General features: G+C 41.8%; 1 protein-coding gene across 1 annotated transcript in view; it reads right to left on the reverse strand.

Moving 5' to 3' along the window:
- Positions 1–21,613, reverse strand: part of nalcn (sodium leak channel, non-selective) — a 177,576-nt gene extending 155,963 nt beyond the window's left edge. The window contains exons 1-7 of the mRNA XM_056289287.1: positions 21,572–21,613; positions 20,679–20,819; positions 12,645–12,827; positions 8,991–9,074; positions 8,725–8,864; positions 7,771–7,899; positions 4,018–4,169 (exon numbers count right to left, since the gene is read on the reverse strand). Of these exons, the coding sequence (XP_056145262.1) occupies positions 4,018–4,169; positions 7,771–7,899; positions 8,725–8,864; positions 8,991–9,074; positions 12,645–12,827; positions 20,679–20,819; positions 21,572–21,613 (871 nt within the window). The remainder of the gene's footprint in view (positions 1–4,017; positions 4,170–7,770; positions 7,900–8,724; positions 8,865–8,990; positions 9,075–12,644; positions 12,828–20,678; positions 20,820–21,571) is intronic.
- Positions 21,614–22,509: the final 896 nt, after the last annotated feature.

Genomic DNA, 22,509 nt, shown 5'->3' on the forward strand with positions numbered 1-22,509 from the left:
CTCTGAAGGGTGTCATTGCTGTAGGATGACACAGTGGTCTTAATATTATGCTGTTAGCAAATAGTTAGATAACGGTGTGACACTAATAACACAACACTGCATATCTGCAAACCGATTGTGTATTATAAAATAAAAATGTTGGTAATTACTTTCACTTTTTTCAAGTCATATAATGTGAAAAAATTACTTCAAAGAAGGTTGAATCAGTTCATCTGGATACAACGTTTATTGACAGATACATTTCATCACTCAACTAAGTGACATCTTCAGTCTAAAAAATTAGTCTTGTAAACTGATGTCACTTAGTTGAGTGATGAAACGTATCTGTCAATAAACGTTGTATCCAGATGAACTGATTCAACCTTCTTTTATTTTCTTACCTGGATTATTGAGCATGTATCAAGACGTGCAAAATTACTATTCTTAGAGAGATGTTTGGTGGAGAAAAAAAAGTAATTTAAAGCCCTGGCTCAAATAGAAAACACCGGTTGCAGATAAGGAATGAAGATACATTTCAACCTTATATTATCATAACACACAAGAATACAATTTACATGGCATATCACAGCCTGTGTTAGGGAGAGGTAAGCTGGAGATGTGAACGTTAACAACCAAAGGTAATACACATCACAGTTTATCTACAATGCACTCCTAAACTTTACGAATATGTATTACAAACAGTACTTGATATACCATACAGATTTTTTTTTCTTTTTCACACTGTAGTCTCCATGTCTCAGTCTGTATCCAGGTGAGCAGGGTGAAGCCGTGTTAAGCTCACTCTCCTTCACAGTAATTTAAAGATTAGAGGCTGTGCATTGTGTACCGACACTGGATTTAGACCTCATTCAGCCGATAAGAATACAGCTTGCTGCTAACCAACACTGATTCACACACGCACGCGCACGCACGCACACACACACACACACACACACACACACACACACAGGTGAGTGAATGAAGACAGCACTCTGTTCATCACACACGCTCTCTCACCCGGGGACTTCCTATGTTTATACAGTAGAAGAGTGTTCAGTCATTAAGATGAATGCATTTCTAATGAGGTGAGGACAAACATCTCTTTTCAGCGTCAGTGTGCGTGTGTCTATCGTAACATCTGTGCTAACGTATTATGGCTCCTGTGTTTGTGTTCTTGTTAAGGATTTACATGTGTGTGCTTTTATGAGTATGACTGAAGCTACACAAACACACTATAGATAGTATTTTAGTTATACTAGACTGGTAACTGAAAATAATATAAGATTATACATTATCAATTATAATGGTATTATTATATGTACTATTACAATACAGTAATACTTTAGACTGACACTGAGAGCACTATAGGATTATTATAAGATATACACCAATCAGCCAAAACATTAAAACCATCTGCCTAATGTTGTGTAGGTCCCCTCGTGCCACCAAAATAGCTCTGACCCATTGAGGCATGGACTCCACAAGACCTCCGAAGGTGTCCTCTGGTATCTGGCACCAAGATGTTAGCAGCAGATCCTTTAAGTCCTGCAAGTTGCGAGGTGGGGCCTCCATGTATCGGACTTATTTTTCCAGTACATCCCAGAGATGCTCGATAGGATTGAGATGCGGGGAAATTGGAGGCCAAGGCAACACCTTCAACTTTTTGTTATGTTCCTAAAACCATTCCTGAACAATGTGTGCAGTATGGCAGGGTGCATAGGCTACTGCCATCAGGGAATATGTTGCCATGAAGGGGTGTACTTGGTCTGCAGGCCCGGGTTACCAACAACTGCCACTGCTACTGTTGGCCAGTAGGATGCCGGTGGAAACTATGCTAGTGTTGGTCGAAGGAGAAGGAGCGAGGGAAGGCATGTCCAGAGGCAGCGGGAGAGGAGGAAGGGTAGGAATGTGGAGGTGAGAGTCAGAACTTTGAATGTTGGGACTATGACTGGTAAAGGGAGACATCAGGCTGATATGACTGAAAGAAGAAAGGTAGGTATACTGTGTGTGCAAGAGACCAGGTGGAAGGGGAGTAAGGCCATCAGAGCATTGGAGGTGGGTTCAAACTCTTCTACCATGGTGCGAATGGGAGGAGAAATGGGGTAGGGGTAATTTTGCTTTGAGAATGTTGATGGGGAAGTATAGAGAAGGCCAGAAGGAGTTACATTGTGTCTTTGTGGATTTAGAGAAAGCATATGACAGGGTGCAGAGAGAGGAGTTGTGGTATTGTATGAGGAAGTCGGGAGTTGCAGAGAAGTATGTAGGAGTGGTGCAGGACATGTATGAGGGAAGTGTGACAGTGGTGAGGTGTGCGGTTGAAATGACAGATGGGTTCAAGGTGGAGGTGGGATTACATCAAGGATCGGCTCTGAGCACTTTCTTGTTTGCAATGGTGATGGACAGGTTGATGGATGAGATCAGGCAGGAGTCTCTGTGGACTATGGTGTTTGCCAATGACATTGTGATCTGTAGCAAGAGTAGGGTGCAGGTTGAGGAGAGCCTGGAGAGGTGGCGGTATACACTGGAGAGAAGATGAATGAGTCAGTAGGCGCAAGATGGAATACCTATGCGTGAATGAGAGGGAGGACAGTGGAATGGTTTAAATACCTGGGGTCAACTGTCCAAAGTAACGGGGAGGGTAGAAGAGAGGTGAAGAAGAACGTGCAGGCAGGGTGGAGTGGGTGGAGAAGAGTTTCAGGAGTGATTTGCGACAGAAGGGTACCAGCAAGAGTTAAAGGAAAAGTTCACAAGATGGTTGTGAGACCAGCTATATGTCATACGGTTTGGAGACAGTGGCACTGACGAAAAGACAGGAGGTGGAGCTGGAGGTGGCAGAGTTGAAGATGCTAAGATTTTCAGTGGGAGTGATGAAGGAGGACAGGATTAGGGAACAAATATATTAGAGGGACAGCTCAGGTTGGATGGTTTGGAGACAAAGCAAGAGAGGCAAGCTTGAGATGGCTTGGACACGTGTGGAGGAGAGATGCTGGGTATATTGGGAGAAGGATGCTGAATATGGAGCTGCCAGGGAGGAGGAAAAGAGGAAGGCCAAAGAGGAGGTTTATGGATGTGGTGAGAAAGGACTGGGAGGTGGCTGGTGTGACAGAGGAAGATGCAGAGGACAGGAAGAGATGGAAACGGATGATCCGCTGTGGCAACCCCTAACGGGAGCAGCCAAAAGTAGTAGTAGTAGTGATAGTAGATATTATGCTGCTTTTTGTATTGGTAGAGATGAGGAGGAGGAGATTGGGTGAGACAAAGGTGTGTGTGTGTGTGTGTGTGTGTGTGTGTGTGTGTGTGTGTGTGTGTGTGTGTGTGTGTGTGTGTGTGTGTGCATGTGTTCAAAGCACGTGTGCAAGTGTGTATGCACTCAGATGTATGTGCACACATCTGTGTGCACGTGCAACTGTGCACATGTGGATTTAATAAGAATAGATGTTACCTGTTTAGCACCTTTCAGGAGCTAATAGAATAAAATGAAAAAGACCATAGAACCATAAAGGAGTAACACAATAGGAAGGCATCAAGCACAGACAATAAAATAATGCAAAATCGACACTAAAAATAATAAATAATGAAATGTGAAGTTGCAATAACACTGGTAACACAACATTTTGTGCGGGTTAGAGAGGTGTCAGTTCATAGTAACTTGGAAATTGTGGTGGAGCTAAAGAGGTAAAGAGCTTTGATGCCACACAGCATTAAGAAAGAAATTCCCCAGAATATAAGAGCCTATTTAACTCAGCACAAGACACCGACAAAAAGCACCATCTGAGTTGTTTTCATTTGGTTATAAAATACCGGTTGATCATGAGTAATTATGGTGGTACAAATACCACTATGATTACCCATATTTTTGTTTGCCAATTGTTTTGACTCTTACTATAGACCACATTTGATCTGTCATGACATTTTGAATAATATGGTTTTATTAAACTGAACATAAATACTGTGCAAAATCATTATTATCCTTTGCCAATTAAATGTCTGATCTGTCCAACAAAAAAAAAAGGGGAAAAAAAGGGTGTCATTTCATACCGAGCTCGTTGAAGCCGCTGTAGCCGAGCTCCTGCCGGCTGAGGCCAAGGTTTTCCAGATTAACACATTTGAAGCCCAAAGGACACTGGTAGCCCTCACCGTCCGGTGAGCAGTGTGTGTCTGGAATGGCCAAACTATTCAGCGTCACGTTCCTGCACACAACCAAAAGACACGAATAAGATCAGATACATGATTTACAAATCACGAAAAACAGAATAAATATTCAAAGGTTGGAACGAAGAGTGGAAAATACAGCTCGCATGTCTGAAGGGCAAATGAAGGTCGTACCACCGCTGAGAAACTCAAGATTCAATCTCAATGGTTATTTCCTCGTTCACTCCATCTGATTTATCTGTGTCCACAATAAAAACACAGATGGATGGGAATTCAACCATTAAAAAATGAACTATTGACATGATGGAGGTGACAACACAGGAGACACACCCGCACCCGTCTCCCTGTCTTTTAGCACCAGGTGTTACTCAGGGGGCCGCTTAATTTCACTAATGGAAATTAATGCCTTCAAATTGCTGAGCCAGAAATTCATCCAAACTGTTTATTAAGGGGTAGAGGATGAGAAGGGAAAATTTATGGCGGTGTCACAAAGGGCAATCGCAGTCATAGTGGTGAATCTTGATGCGGCTAATTATAGCGGGCTGTATAATGGCTAATACCGCTGCGCCTTATCAAAGAAATCACCTCGCTTCATAACAAAGGAGTGATGAATGAGCCCCCAGACAAGAAGCAGAATGTCCACTGAGATCATAAAACAGATAATTTACCACGTAAAACGCGAAACCAAGATTAGGAAACAATTGGCCTCTTGAATCTGTTATGAATACAGTCCAAGTAAGGAGGGAAATTTAGAAGATTTGGAAATCTGCAAACTTGGAAATTCTTGCTTTTTGTCATAAATGTACTTCATGCAAGAAACAAAAAGCAGGTTCAACAGGTCAATGAGACATATCCATCCATTATCTGAACTGCTCATCCTGCTCTCAGGGTCGCGGGGATGCTGGAGCCTATTCCAGCAGTCATTGGGCGACAGGCGGGGAGACACCCTGGACAGGCCGCCGGGCCAATGCGCGTGCACACGCACACGCACACACACACACACACACACACACACACACACACACACACACAGGGACAATTTAGTATGGCCAATTCACCTGACTTACATGTCTTGGGACTGTGGGAGGAAACCAGAGCCCCAGGGGAAAACCCACGCCAACACGGGGAGAACATGCAAACTCCACACAGAGGATGACCCGGGATGACCCACCAAGGTTGGACTACCCCGGGGCTCGAACCCAGGACCTTCTTACTGTGAGGTGACCGCACTAACCACTGCGCCACTGTGCCACCCAAAGAGACATATAAAGGGGTTTATTCCAACAACAGTCACGATAATCACAGGGAACATACTTCACAATATCTGCTTACATATCCAAAAATAACCATGTTTAAGAATCCAACTGAGGCTCATCACATTGAACTGTTTGGTAATGTAAAGTATAATATCAAACCAAAGCTAAATAATACTCCCTCTAATATTTCACAGCTCATTTAGTGAGGAATTTTAGATAACAGATTCTAGTTATCATTGATTTAAACAACAAAACTGTGCATCACCTGAATTCTATCTTGAAACAATTCTAGTGAAAGGTGATAAAACGATAATATTGAATTATTGCCCAGCCTTGTATTATAAACTGTGTCCTACGTCTGATCGTCACAAATAACACGAAGAAAACCAAAAAATGTCCAGAGCCAGCCTAGTACATCTGATTCATGTAAATCTACAGGTGGGTTGTTCAACAGATCATTTTAAGGCGAGGCGATAAGGTCATCTATCATAAAGATGTAATCCATACTTTATATTAAAAATACCATCTTTGACCCTTTTGGCAGTTTCATAGCCACAGCCTTTCAATTGTTAGCGTTCTGTAAGTGCTCCTCTACATGTTATTTTTCATGACTGCTGGTGGGGTCTGCCATTCCCTCCAAGTATTCAGATGTAATGGCATGTAAACAGGAAATGTGTTGAGTCTGCCACAAAAGGCAAAGAAGAATAAGTTGAAAAAGAAGAAGAAAACGAAGGAACTTGCATATCGAATGCTGAAGAGTTAAGTGATAGGTGCTATAATACAAAGCAAAACATTACCAAGCGTTTACTCAGATCTCTGATATGGACTGATATGTTGTTCAATGTGCGTGTCAGGTGGCACTTTTGATCAGTCTTCTTTCTCCAGTGCACTTCTTTTGCTATAACGCACAAACAAACCATGCTGGTGTTACACCAAAATCTGCAACTGACAAAAATTGGGACCTGCATGACCAGAGGATGCCAAATCCACTAAAGCTGAAGAAATTCCAAATAAATATTTCAACATGTGGAAAATAAGAACAGAAATGATATGTAAAAATACATACTACTCAACCTGCCCCCCTCTATTTCACCCACATTCCCACTTTAATAACCTGCCAGTCTCAAAGGAAGCGAAGTGACTTTGTACGAAGGGCATCCGGCTGACAGAGAGTAGACACAACAAGCCGCGTGTCACATGCCTCTCAAACACGCCATTAAAATCACACATGTACGGGGAGATTTAGAAACCACATCATACGCACAGCAGCCAAGCCCCCTTTGGGAGGGATCCTATAAGGAGGAATGCCACAGCTATGGGAATTTGGAATATCCTCGGGTATCTTTCCCGTTATCAGGGGTCAATGCATGCAGGGTTTCTCCCCAGGGGTCAATGACACCCTCATCAGTGAGGAGAGATAGACGGATTGAGGGCAGACTGTTGAGTACGAATGAGCTTTAACACAAAAGCCATGACGATGTAGGAAATGTTAATTATTATGATTAGTACTCACTCTCACTATGGCTTGCGGCTTAAACCGTGGCTATATACACACACACACACACACACACACACACACACACACACACACACACACACACACACACACACACACACACACACACACACACACACACACACACACACACACACACACACACACACACACCGCTACTGTCTCCCCAGGGCTCCTGCCCTCCTCATCACATTTCCTCATACATATCAGGACGATAAACGACGATAAATCGTCTACTTATGTGTGCATTTACATACATGCTTATGTTTTCAGTGCAGTCTATTCTGAAATACAGCATGAGGCAAATCTACACAGCTAGAACACTGAGTCTTCGTCTGAAGAGACAATTTAGTGAACAAGAATAACAATCATTCAGAAATAGGGTAAAGAAAAGTGATTACGGGTCATGAAAATGATATGAAAAGCAGGAAACAATAGAAAAGCTGTGATGATAAACTACCTACTATGAGCAAATCGCTTCACCCTGTGTACTCCTGAGTTAGCTGAACTATTCATGAACTACCATTTACATTTGTAGTTCCCTCATTGGAAAAAAAAGACTCGATCTAAATGAATATTTGCAGAGCTAATTTATTTGGAAATGCTAAAAACCTCTAATTTGATCAATGGAGAGCCTGTTGGAGCTACAAAACACAACTTAAAACCATATCATACCAACTTATCTGCATCTTAACCAAAATTAGTTTTAAATGATCTGGGGGTATTGCAAGAAAGCAGTACATTTAAAATACTCAACAGAACATTACAGGAGTCAGGGAGTTAAACTAAAACAATGATGAGACAATTAAACATTTTCTCATGACCATATCGTTTTTCAGACTTTTTGGAAAATAAAACAGGAATTACCCTTTCTCTGTGTCATTGGTAACACAATGGTGGTTGAATGTCCCAAACATTTGAACTCCCAGAATCCCATAGAGGAGCAGGAAGAAGAGGAGGAAGATGGACACACTCCAAATCTGCTCTCCTGATCGCCTGCAGAGAGCCAAATTTAGTGTTACTAACAGACACCTATCTATGTAATGTGGCAGTCATGAATATACTTCATTACCATGTACCAACTTTACAGTTAGGAATGTCTCAGTGCACTTATAGAAATAAGAAATACAAGACGAGACATTAATCACAGTCACACAAACAGCCCTCCATCAACACCCTGCAAACATACATTAATTAGTATGACTGCATGCATACACAAGAAGATCAACATCGTACTATATGTGTACACAGTTGTGTTATGCCAGGAATTGTACAGAAAATACCACAGCAAGGTAGTACAGTGCCATACATACTTATAAGACCAATAATGCAGTTTTTTTAAAGTACTAGTGCAGTAATTGTACGGTATTTGATGATTTTTTTTGTAGTTTATGATGAGGGATGCATTGGACTGATGCCAGACAAAATGGACTACCTGTATTGGAGAGTTTACCCAAAACTAAACCCAATACCAAAAGCTGTGAGTAACATGTAAAAATAAAAGCAAAGTGGCTTGATTCACTGAATTTTTTGGCACATAGAAGCCTGCATTTCTTTGATGGTGGGAAAGAAAACTAATTTTATGTCAGTTATTTTGCCCACTGACCCCAAACTAATGGCCTGAGTCTGCACTGTTCAGTAAAAGCACTGGATCAGTACTTGGTCTCGGATGATACATAAAGAATCGGCAGTGAAAAGGTGATATCGGTGCATCCCTAATTATGAATATAGTGTTTCTGGAACCTGTTGTTCAGGACGGTACTGTAGATTATGATTTCAGACTGTTATGAAAAGCTGCCCTGAGCATTTAAAGCGTCATACTTGAGGATGTTGGTGATGCGGGATCGGGGAAGCTCAAAGCGGAAGTAGATCCTGAAGGCCCGGATCATGATAAGGGCTCTGGGGATTCTCAACATCCCCCATGGAGACATCTGATCCACCAACTCTGCTATCTCAAACACCTGCGACCGAGACAGAGGGGAATACCCACAGCTAAAACCCACTCACCGCAAACTGAATGAGAATCATCTGCTGAAAAAAAAATGTTAATAGCAAATTGTGCTGATTTAGATAATGATGCCACATACCTGCAGCACCAGGGAAACCCAGATGAAAAACACCATGAAGCCATCAAACATGCACCAGCGATCCTTCACATAGGAGTTATCCCCCTGAGAGAGAGAGCAAGAGAGAGAGAGTTATTCATATGTTCATGGTTCAAGGGCTCATATGTTGATCTTGTTTGGTCCAGGAAAAAAAGAAAAGGGAAAATAACCCATCTAAGTCATGAACAAAGATTAATTCTCAAGTGGATTATAGATGCTGAGAACAGGCCGGGAACACGGTACACATCTGGCCAACGTGAAATGGGGAAACGCTGTTTGAAACTCAAGCAGTAATACTTTAATTACACGATGGCACCTCAACAACCAAGAATACAAAACAGTGTCAGAAATGACTTAAAAAGCCCATTTGCACGATGATAAGAAAAAACAAAGATTAAATCACTGGAGCAGGGACAAACTGATGTACTGTGGGGCCCAAAGTCACAGGCGTACTAAATTACCACTTACATCTGTTAGAATCTTTTAACAGGTCTTTCACCAGCTAAAACACTGCAGCTAGAAAGACAAGAAAGCTTTGATTTTACGCTAAAAAAAGCACAAAATGATGTGGAGTACCGATTGCCAATAATCAAAAAGAAAAGGCTAACCAGTTGAGTTGATTGGGTGCTTTGTGGAGATCAAATACAACTCCAGTTAGCAAAAAATGTCTTTCAACATAAGAGTACTGAACAGAAACAGAGAAACCCTTCAAGAGTCGCTTACTTTGAAACTTTTTTTTTTCTTTGCTTTTTTTTCTACTAGGAAATATTTGGCCTGACCTCACTGTGAAATATCCAGGTGATCGCTGGGACTTTCCCTTAAATCATCGATCAACACAAACGCCACTAATCATCAACTTCCTGTACCAATACAATCAGTCACACTGATGTAAAACTTGCCCCATTGATAATGCTAATATCGGTGGCGTTTGCAGGATTTGAGGACATTCGGGGCTTAGCCCAGACTACTGTAGGGGGGTCCGGGGGTCCTCCCCCGTAACATTTTTTTGATAAACAAGCTGTATTTTGATGCTTTTTTTATACACTCTGGCAGTTTATTTACATTCAAAGTATATGTCTTAAATCATTGAAAAATTGAAATGTGTACCTCAAAAACTTGTTTACGCTCAAGATTAATTATGAATTGTGATGTTAAAAATATTAGCAGTTGTTAGTAATTAGTATTGAGCAGAAGCAGAATACTTCACAACTGCTATCATTAAACATTTGACATGCTACAGTGCCAGACTAGTGAAAAAAAGTTAAATGTATTTATGTTAACATTAGCTTATTGGAATATTACATTTTCTTTCACTCACACACATGTGGAGTTAGTTTAGAGACTTGCATTTATTTTAACAGGCAGTTATGTAATGAAGACTATCAGACATTCATACATGTTACGTTTTTCATCGGGCTTCACACAGGCTTAAATCTGAAATTATATTCAGGGCTACACTCAAAACGTTCGGGGCTTAAGCCCCGGCAAAATGACCTGGCGATGCCAGTGGCTTGTATGGCTTTCACCACACACACACACACACACACGCACAAACACCCATCAACAGTATAAAACGATTACACAGCCTCCCTTTTACATAGGGATAATAAATGATATGCGTTTTTTATGGACTGTCACAAATGATGTTCAAATTGCTCTGCCGTTTTGTCGTCCCAGAAATGCTCATTCAGTGTCCGCCCAATGGTTCCCTGTGTGTGTGTCTGTTATCCTTGATTTGCCAATTAAGCTGTCCACACTTTCCATGGCAGTAATTAAGGGCCTTTCATCTGCCGGCTGCCTGTTTCTGGGAGGCTCTCTCGGACACAGCGGCTACATCTCAAGTCGCTTGTTTGAGATTTCCTCATGCCTCAATCCTCGCTTGAACCGGAAGTAGTTCCAGTCTGCCAATTTGAAGGCCACCCCAAAGCTCTTATTTCTCTTCTGAGGAGCAAGGTTGAGGAGCGAGGAGGGATCTCTGAGGAGCCAGGAATGAGGATACACAAGAGCAGCCTTCCCAGAGGTATTTCACCCATGACGTATAATTACTCCGCCCCACACATCTGGCAGAGAAACAGCACAGGTTGTTAAAATATAAATGGACAAACTGAGCTCTTGACGGAAGAAAAGGGAATATTATTCACTCTCCCCTACAAATTTGTGTTGCCAAACAAATTCAAATAACTTTTATTAAAACTATACATAGATACTTCCCAATAAATTCCATTATTTGTAAATATAGTCCTAATATAGAAGACAAATGAACTTTTTGTAATTATATGGTGTGAAGGCTAGAACATGGGGTTTATTTTTTTTCCCGGTATGTTCATGTGACATTGTTTTGGGCTGCCTTTCAGCTGGATCTTAAAATCTATTTTGGAAGGGCAAGTTTCCTTAAAGAACATGATGTGTTATTAATATTCAGGAATCCTAATTTATCCAACAATGAACAACATTAATTCATTTTCTCATTATTTTAGCCAGATTTTGCATTAATAAAATTACATTCTTGAGGAAGTTACAGTCTTATATTACATTTAAACAAACAGATCTCAGCATATATCTTCAAACACTGCCACATTTAAAAACCTGTAATAAAAAACTAAAGTCCATTAAATTATGCAAACTCTTCAATATTGTACTTGATTAAGTAAACTTCTAGTGTGGGTTCATGTGTATGTTAACTTTTTTTTTCTGCATGTTTCTCTCATGGAATGTGTGTCTGTTTTTCGGTTCTGATTCTCTGTCTGTATTATGTTGCATTGCATTGAAGAAGATTCATTCTCTAAGACACTCGGGTTGCGTTTGCAAAATGTGCTGTTTGAATAAATGCCAGTAAAGTTAAAGGAAAAAAAGAAAAGAGCACAAGTGTAAAGTGTAAGTGCTCATTATTTTCTGCTTTGATATGTAATACAAGAATATCCAGCTGTGGCGCCGTCATCAGAAACGGACGTCTCTTCACAACACTTCAGAGGAAAGGACGTCTCATTTCTCTAAAATCATTTTCCTCGCTTCTTGTCTCTTCACCTCGTGTCTCTCCATGCATCCCCAGTAGGAGGGACTTAGCTCCAAGGAAAAGATTTGAGTGAGGGAAACGTGGGTGTAATTAAGAGACTTGAGATGTACCCCGTGTTCTCCTCTGATTCCAACCGGGTTGACTGATGAGAGGCTATAGATCCATACAGACAGATATGTGGCGATCAAGGGTGTGGTTTGTGTCTGAGGTTGGTGACCCTGTGGTCTATGGGAGTAAATCAACATCATGTGCCCTGAGATGATAAACAGATACTAGAAAAATAATGAAATACACACGAGAGTGCCTGTCAATCTTTGCAAAATTGAAACAAAGAACTGACCCATCTGTTTGTTCAGCAATTTCCAAAAAATCATCTACTGATTTTTCTTATGAAAGAAATTACAGAAGATACGCTTTGTTTTTAATCTATTTGTTTCAAAAACAACCGTTTGTGTCTTTCAGAGAATGAAGTGAGGCATTATTGATTTTCACTGAATAAAACAATTTAGGTCAAAATGTATCTGGTGGATTCATTGTGTGATGGACAGGTGACAGGTGATGAAATGCACATTACAATCCATTTGTTAAAACGGCGTCTGACCAGTGTGTCATTGTCAGCTGACCTTGATGATTCCTCTGATGTGCATCTTGGCAATCATCTCGGCGGTGTAGAGGAACATGAGCAGGGTGTCCAAGGTGAAGGTCACGTACTGCAGCGGAGGGTAATGCTGGAACGTTTTGGGGGTGTTCATACACACTGAGATGACACTGATGATGGCACAGGCCCTCAACAGGGAGTGTACCCACTATATATATATATAGAAAATAAAATAAAAAAAACAGGGGAGAAGATGGTAGAAAGGTCACTTAAACCCTAGACAATTTGCTGACATCAACAGGTTAAAAACCATGTAAAGGTTAAAAACATGGCAAGCTGGTATTGGTACTCTATGATGTTAGCGTAGCAGGTGTAAGGACCAGTGCCACCCCAGGACTGCAATACCCATAACTCCCTGCTCAATCCCACAGGTGAACACCAACCACCGTCTCACCGCACACTGTAGCATTATTGGTTACAGCAATAATGTATCTGGTGATGCAATTTCACCCATAAAATTTAAAATTTGCTCTATCTCGCTGTGGACCGTGCACCTACATCACTAAGAGATACCCTTTCTGCACAAGAACAAAGAACCGTGTGTCTTCACATTACCACTGGCCACAATTTTATTGGAAGATAACCTAGTCTTGTTCATCTGGCAGTCAGCTCTTATAACTGGTTAAGTTTTCCTGCAAGACATGCAGTTCCCGTTTAACAGAGAACACTGAGCCATTGTGTCTGCACATGCTGCCATCTTGCCGAGAGCAACAGAGAAGAAAGCCCTCCCCCGAGACGGACAGACATGCAATGGATGTTGTGTGTACAGAATAAAAGTTTACACAATACAACATTTAAGGAGGATAACAGAATTATAATGGAATTATAAGATATATGAAGAATATGATGAGGAAGATGCCAAACAGTGTCCAGATGTCACCAGAACAGCCTAGGACCTGAGCCACGTGACCACCTTCACCATGTAGACCTGGCAGGAGGACACACTACACATGCACACAGGGGACACTCACATCACACCATTCACATACACGGGAGAAGAGACAAGAAAACAGTCACATATTGGAGTGAGAGAAGGATACAACCTTGAAACAGGATATCAAAATTATATGGATTTATGTGATGAGGAAAATACCAAGCAGCATCCAAGTGGAGACCACCATCATCATGGAGACCTGTCAGGAGGACAGATGACATGTGCATACAGGGAAGACCCACATCACACCATTCACATACACAGGAGAAGAGATGAAAGAAGACATCATTCAGACAGAGAAAAGACATTTGAGAGAAAAAAGAACAGTTGCAAATATCAACAATCTATACTCTAATCTTGTCGGCAGAACAGTGCTTGGTAAGCTCATTGAGATAAAAACTGACCTGCCATGCAATACAGGTCGTAAGGCAAAAAAAAAGTATTTTAAATTTGGATTTAAAGGACTCAGACTCTGATTGTCTGACAGCAGCAGGGAGGTTATTCCAGAAGAATGGAGCCTGATAGGAAAAGGCCCTGCCACCTACTGACTTCTTTTTAACTTTAGGTACACACAGGAGCCCTGTATTTTGAGAGCGGAGAGCTCAAGATGGACTACAAGGTTTAAGAAGATCAGACAGGTATAACAGGGCTAGCCCATTTAGGATTTTATAAGTCAGCAGAAGCACCTTGAAGTCTGAGCTAACATGGATAGGAAGACAATCAAGGGAGGCAAAAATTAATGTAAATTTTCTAGTTCTAATTAGGATTCTAGTTGCAGCATTTTGAACCATTTGAAGAATTTTAGTACTAGCGTGTGGCAGGCCTGAAAACAAAATTACAGTAATCAAGTCTGGATGAAAAACTAAAATACATGTATTAAGAGTCTCTGTGTCAGCTACCAAGCCACTGAGCATGCACAAGCCAGCACATTGTTAGTGCCAGTCCCAAGCTCGGATAAACGGTGAGGGTTGCATCAGGAAGGGCATCAGCGTAAAACTTTTGCCAAATCAAATATGCGGATCACAAATAAGAGTTCCATAACGGGTTGGTCGAGGATCAGGTTACCAACGACTGCCTCCAATACTGTTGGCCAGTGGGGTGCCAGTGGAAACTATGATACTGTTGGGCGAAGGAGAAGGACCGGAGGAAGGCATGTCCAGAGTCAGCGGCAGAGGAGGAAGGTAAGATTGTGGAGTTGAGTCGGAACATTAAATGTTGGCAATATAGCTAGTAAAGGGAGAGAGTTGGCTGATATGATGGAGAGAAGAAAGGTAGATAGCATCTGTATGCAAGAGACCAGGTGGAAGGGGAGTAAGGCCAGGAGCATTAGAGGTGGGCTCAAACACTTCTACCGTGGTGCGAATGGGAGAAGAAGGAAGATTATGTCAAGAGTGTGTTGGAGTTGAAGAGAATGTTAGGAACAGTAATGAGTATGAAGCTGGAAATCAAAAGTATGTTGATGAATGTCATCAGCACATATACCCCACAAGTTGGTTGTGAGATAGAAGAGAAAGAAGAATTCTGGTGCGAGTTGGATGAAGTGGTGGAGAGTGTACCCAATGAGGAGAGAGTGCTGATTGGAGCAGACATAAATGGACATGTTGGTGAAGTGAACAGCGGTGATGAGGAGGTGATGGGCAGGTACAATGTCAAAGAGAGGAATGTGGAAGGACAGATGGTGGTGGATTTTGTGAAAAGGATGGAAATGGCTGTGGTGAATACATATTTCAAGAAGAGGGAGGAACACAGGGTGACATATAAGAGTGGAGGAAAGTACACACAGGTGGACTATATCTTATGTAGGAGGTGCGATCTGGAAGGGATTTTAGACCGTAAGGTGGTGACAGGCGAAGGTATTGGACCTGGAAATACCTGGCAAAAGAGAAAGAGGAAGACCAACGAAAAGATGGAGGGACTGGATAGAGGACGACATGAGGGGGGTTGGACTGCGGGAGAGGGATGCATCAGACAGAAAGCTATGGAGGGCAAAAATTTACTAAGAAGAAGAAGGAGGAGGAGGAGGTGGTGGTAGTGACAGGGGAGAACGTAGCTAGGAAGCATTGGATGGTGGGCTGCAGGATGTCTTTGGAGACCAGGAAGATGAAGAGAGTGAAGGCGGAGCCAAGAATAAAATGGTGGAAGTTGAAGAAGGAAGACTGTTGTGTGGATTTCAGAGAGGAGATGAGAGGCACTGGGCGGTAGTGAAGGGTTAACAGATGGCTGGGCAACCACTGCAGAAATAGTGAGGGAGACAGCTACGAAGGTGGACAGAGGAAGGAAGACAAGGAGACTTGGTGGTGGAATGAAGAAGTACAGCAAAGTCTACAGAGGATGAGGTTGGCAAAGAAGAAGTGGGATAGTCAGAGAGATGAAGAAAGTAGACAGGGGTACAAAGATACATGGCATAAAGTGAAGAGAGAGGTAGATAGGGCAAAGGAAAAGGCATAAGGTGAGTTGTATAAGAGGTTGGACACTAAGGAAGGAGAAAAGGACTTGTACCGATTGGCTAGACATAGGGACCGAGCTGGGAAGGATGTGCAGCAGGTTAGGACAATCAAGGATAGAGATGGAAATGTGCTGACAAGCGAGGAGAGTGTGTGAAAAGAGTACATTGAGGGGCTGATGAATGAAGAAATTAGAGGGAGAGAAGGTTGGATGATGTGGGGATAGTGAATCAGGGAGTGCAGCGGATTAGCAAGGATGAAGTGAAGGCAACTATGAAGAGGATGAAGAGTTGAAAGCTGGTTGATCCAGATGACATACCTTTGGAGGCATGGAGATGTTTAGGAGAGATGGCAGTGGAGTTTTTAACTACATTGTTTAACACAATCTTGGAAAGTGAGAGGATGCCTGAGGAGTGGAGAAGAAGCATACTGGTACTGATTTTCAAGAATAAGGGTGATGTGCAGAGCTGTAGCACCTCAATAGGTGTAAAGTTGATCAGCCACAGCATGAAGATATGGGAAAGAATAGTGGAAGCTAACTTAAGAGGAGAGGTGATGATAAGCGAGCAGCAGTATGGTTTCATGCCACAAAAGAGCACTACAGATGCGATGTTTGAGAAGGTTGATGGAAAAGTATAGAGAAGGCCATAAGGAGTTACATTGTATCTTTGTGGATTTAGAGAAAGCATATGACAGGGTGTCGAGAGAGGTGTGGTATTATATGAGGAAGTCGGGGGGGGCAGAGAAGTATGTAGAAATGATGCAGGATATGTATGAGGGCAGTGTGACAGTGGTGGGGTGTGCGGTTGGAATGACAGACGGGTTCAAGGTGGAGGTAGGATTACATCAAGGATCACTGAGCCCTTTCTTGTTTGCAATGGTGATGGACCGGTTGACAGACAAGATTGCGGATAACTTTGTGATGTGTACCAAGTGAAGGTATGCACTGGAGAAGAGGAATGAAAGTCAGTAGGAGCAAGACAAAATACATGTGTGAAGGGAGGACAGTGGAATGGTGAGGACGCAAGGAGTAGAGGCGATGAAGGCGTAGGAGTTTAAATACTTGGGGTCATCTATTCAAAGGAATGGGGAGTGAAGAAGAGAGTGCAGGCAGGGTGGAGTGGGTGGAGAAGAGTGTCAGGAGTGATTTGCAACAGAAGGGTACTAGCAAGAGTTAAAGGGAAGGTTTACAAGATGGTAGTGAGCCCAGCTATGTTGTATAGTTTGGAAACAGTGACATTGATGAAAAGACAGGAGGGGGAGCTGGAGGTAGCAGAGTTGAAGATGTTAAGATTTCATTGGGAGTGACGAAGAAGAACAGGATGAGGAACAAGTATATTAGAGGGACAGCTCAGGTTGGACGCTTTGGAGGCAAAGGAAGCTAGGCAAGATTGAGATGGCTTGAACAAGGGTGGAGGAGAGATGCTGGGTATATTGGGAAAAAAGGCAGTCTTAGTGATTTCTTTAATGTGCTAATCAAAGGAAAGGCTGGGATCAAATGTAACACCAAGACTTTTGGCTGCCACACTTTGTGAAATCACAGAGCTGTTGAGCGTTACTTTTACTTTTTCAAATTATAGTCTATGTCTAGCAGGGCCAATGACAAGCATCTCAGTTTTATCTGAATTTAAAGGCAGAAAATTTAGTGACATTCAATTTTTCACAGCAGCCAACCAGGCCTCTAAATTAGTCCTTTGAGTAGATCATCAGCCCTTATAGGCACATATAACTGAGTATCATCCGCATAGCAATGGAAATTTATTCCAGGCCTGTTTTGTGACAATATTTATTGAAGCCTTCCCCTGTCAATCACAGTATTCCAACCGGTGCAACACTGTTGATCCCATCAACTTGAATGGTTCAATTATAACTACCGAACACGAAAATTAACGGTCAATAGTTTTATGAGATTGATTTGATCATTCCATTAATTTTAGTAGTTCAATTATAAAATGTTCAACACCAAAATCAATGGATAATAAATGTATGGGACGGATTTTTATGAGACTGATTTTATGAGACAAATAACCCCATTGCACCCACACAGGATTAACACAGCTACGGCTAATAACATTAATAATGGATTTGTTGGATGTAGGTGTGCCAAAGAACCACCACCTACAGTACTATTGACAATTGCTAGTGCTGGCTCTGTCTGTCTGTCTGGCAATGCTGATAAATCAAGCAGAGTCAATTTTAATGTTATTATCTGCAGCTGTGTTTATCCCGCTATGCTAACATCCCAGAGTACCAAGACCAACCTGCAAACTCACTAAAATGGTATAGGGTTTAGTTACTCCTTAAAGAGAAACTTCAGCGATTTTCGGAAGCATCTCTATGTTCCCTCAGCCTTATGTTCCCTCATTGAGCTTACCTACATTTAACCTAACCTACCTTAACCTGACTCAACCTCAACCTCTACCTAACCCTAACCCATCTCCTACCTTAACCTAACTTTAACCGATAGCTAATCCACAGGACTGAGGGAACATAGGGCTGACCCCATCTGTACCAACATAACCTGTAACAGCAAACTGACTTACTTTCATCACCCATTGACATCAGTGGATGACAGAAGAACTGCAAAGCTGATTGTCTGAGGTGCTCGTTTTCTAATCTCCGCCCCCAGTAGGTGCAGGGGACAACTTCCCCATTTACAGTAGTAACATTACACAGCTATCATACCTGAAGCATTTCAGGAAGCAAAAATAACCGCTCAGAAGGTCAACATTATGGAAGAGTTTGAGTTTTATGTTTTGGCCAAGTCTAACATTCAGCTTAACTCGTATGACCCAGAATACAGCTGTAATATCTTTGGATATCAATTATCTGATGCAAAGACTTCCTCTTTATTTGAGCTGGCTTTATTATAGGAACCACCTCAACATTACAGCATGACCATCATGGGGGGGGGTGGGGTGGTACAGCCTCTTCTGGCTTGTCCATATACACTCTGCACATGACCCTACATAATCCCACTATGCCAATAGCACTGGAGCCTTCTATTGGTCGTGGACTGCAATAACATACAACAGCCACTTCATGACAACAGCGCAGAAGAGATCAGACACAGAAAGGCAAAGGCTGAGCCACAGCTAGCAAGCAGAGAGCTAACAGTAACTGGTGATATTTGTGGTCAAACTGTCCAGTAATGCCAACTGAACTAAGCTGGCACTAGCTGTTGGCACAGCTAGTGCCAACAGCTAAACATTTACTGAGAAAGCGTAGTAACCTAATTTGCTAGTTGTAGTTAGCTTTGCCGTCAACATCAGAAAATTGCTTTGAAAGGTCATCAGCAAATGGGGTACAAAGTTGAAATAGCTTGAACTTTGAAAGTAGCAAAGTGGAAAATCCAAGTTGACCACGCCGCCCAAGTAAGAAACGCCACTAGGTTGGGCGACTACGTCTTCTCCATAGGAAAACAATTGCTCAGTTGACACAGAGGGGTTTGGCATGTGTTGTCGGCTTTAAAGTCACTGTGCTGCACTGAGTTTCATGGTTGACAAACATCTACTCCCGTATTTTCACAATGTGTGTCTGGTGTGTGGTGTGTGTCTGTGTGAGAGTCTATAAACGGCCAAACTAAAGCACTTGGGGCCTTGATTCTTTTTGGAGGTTATTGGGGATGATCAAGGGCACCTATAAAAAATAGCAGAAAATTAAAATTATGCATAATTAATTATGCATAAATATGCAAAATATTCATTTTTCTAAAAATGGCTAAAAACCACTTTTCTCGGCATTTAAGATGATTCTGAGCATCTTTGATTTTTTCACCTATAAACTTTTTCTGGGACTTAGAAATGTTTTGGCATTATGCAAAATAAATGCATTTTTGCAAAAAGGCACTTATGATCCTCATTTTTTTTGGAGGTGGTAGGTATTGTTCCAGAGAGGACCAGAAAAATAGCAGAAAATTAAAATAATTATAATAATTATGCATAATTATGCGAAATATGCATTTTCTAAAAATGGCTAAAAACCACTTTTCTCAGCATTTCAGATGATTCTGAGCATTTGGGGGGAGGGAGTTGGAGTGGGGGGGGTTTAGGGGCAGGGGGGAGGCGGTTAGCTGGCAGGATGAAGAGGAGGGAGATAACCAAACCGCTACATTGTAGCGGGGTTCTTCTAGCAGACTGAATAAAAGCAAGTGTTTATTTACTCTTTAAAGCTACAATACTTAGGTTTACCATTGGCATATTTAAGGCAATAGCTAATCTACTGATATCCAAATTGTGAACACTCTTGTAATTGCTCATTTTGCTGTCTGGTCAGACTTTCTTTATGCATGCATAGCACTATGTCTTCAACACTCCAGCTTAATATGGAAGATCAAAAACAATAAGAAGAAGGATGATAAGAATAAGAATAGCAAAGTTGTTGTGTCTAACAAACAGACATGACAGAACAAGCTGGTAGAAGATCTTTACCAACAGATAGTACAACATCAATAAGTAAAACTCAGGTTCAACCAGGTTTTTTTGCTTGGTAGTGGGGAAGGTGTTTGATACCAGAGTTACAGGAAGGACAGAATGACAAGCTCATACACAAAAGGTAATTAATAATAAATGAGTCTATATTTAGGTCAGCTAACTAAAGCCAAAAACACCTGCTCACTTACTGGTTTGTTGATCCAGAAGATGTCAGCGCTGTCAGCAAGGGTCTCGTCCGGGCCAAAGTCGGTCATGGCCTGGGCCTCGACCCGCGAGCTCTGTTTCCTTTTCAGCATGCTAGGGCTCGCCGTGCTATACAGAGAGTGAATCTGACCAAGAAAGTGTTGACCACACAGTGACCATAGATAAAAGTGGAGAACAGGAACACAATCTGACCTCATCCAAGTCTGAGTACTTACCGATCCGCTTCTATACAACTGATTAATTGAAACAACTGAGCTTTCAGTGCATATATATCACAGCTCAAAGCAGAGTGACCAGGCTACGTTAACAGCAACCTGCTTTTTACTGGAGTGACAGTTCACTTCTGCGCCATAATAAACAATTCTATGTCAAAACAAAGTTTGTTGATAAGTCAATAATAAAGTGAAGTGCTCCTCATTATGTATGAAAACTGTTAACATCTCCCTTATACACTAGTTTGAAATGTCTTCCGGACAGACTAACTACCCAGACTTGAACTGCCAAATAGAGGTACATTTTCAATTCAAAGTACAGTATGTGCTGCATTGTTGAATGGCCACTGTGATACACAAAACAGCAACACATGGGGACACAGGACAAGTGTACTCACATAGGAACAGCTTTCAGTAACTTACCATGACAAAAGATCAAACATGATCTTCATCATATTGAATCCCATAGGTGTTGGTGCACCATACTGTACAGTCTACTGTACAGTGTGTGTGTGTGTGTGCGTGCATGTGTGTGTGTGTGTGTGTGTGTGTGTGTATGTGCGCGTATACAGGAGAGAGAGGGAAAAACAAAGATGTAAAGGCCGTGTCAACATAAGAACACAACAGGAAAAATGACACCCTTTATGGAGACAAAGCGCACATACCAAAGGGAAAAGTAAAGCTGAAATTGCTCCAGCACTGCACATAACATGCGATCAGGCATACCCTGTAAATAACACACAACAGTTAGTCAACATCATGGCATATATGGTTTACAGTACACTACCAACAGCTACAGTACGCTCATAGAGACAAGAACGCCCACCACATCTGACACCGAGGCATATATGCGACACACTCTGTGAGTGAGTGAGTGAGTGAGTGAGTGAGTGAGTGAGTGAGTGAGGTGTTGTGGAGGGAGGAGACGGGCTTCAAAAAATGAGGAACCGGGGGACTCACTGTGAGGCTCCTCATTGGTGCATTCATGCCCAGGTCACAGAGGGGGGCAGAGACCAACCAGAGACAGATGGACTTGACAGGCAAGAGGGAGGTCCTGACAGAGAGGTCCTGCAGTCCAAAGAGCGTTGAAGAAAGGGTGGAGAGAGACACAATGACAGGCAGATTGACTGATCTATTGATTTTGTTTGATTTCAGTGTATCGCATAGATTACGAGTCTGACCCTCGTGAGTTTGAAAGACACTATATTTCAAGTACACATCAAACAAATACACACTCGCATACGTACACAAATACACACACACACACACACACACACACACACACACACACACAGGTTAGGAGATAAATAAATACAAAAGTAGGTTACAGTATTCAAACAAATAAATGCCTTCTGGCATCCCGATAGCTGAATGGTTACGCTGCATGCCACATAACTGCTATGTCCCTGGTTCGATTCCAGTCAGTGACATTCGTTGCATGTTGTACCCATCTCTTGTTCCCTTTGTTTCCTGTCTGCCATTTCACTATCCTCTATCAGACAAAAATGCAAAAAAAAAATAAAATAAAATTCTTCAAAAAAAACAAAAAACAAATAAAATAATCTTTAAAAAAATGTCTCCTGTTCTATTCCAGTCTTAAATC

This window comes from Lampris incognitus, chromosome 11, assembly GCF_029633865.1.
Source record: "Lampris incognitus isolate fLamInc1 chromosome 11, fLamInc1.hap2, whole genome shotgun sequence".
NCBI classification, from domain to species: domain Eukaryota; kingdom Metazoa; phylum Chordata; class Actinopteri; order Lampriformes; family Lampridae; genus Lampris; species Lampris incognitus.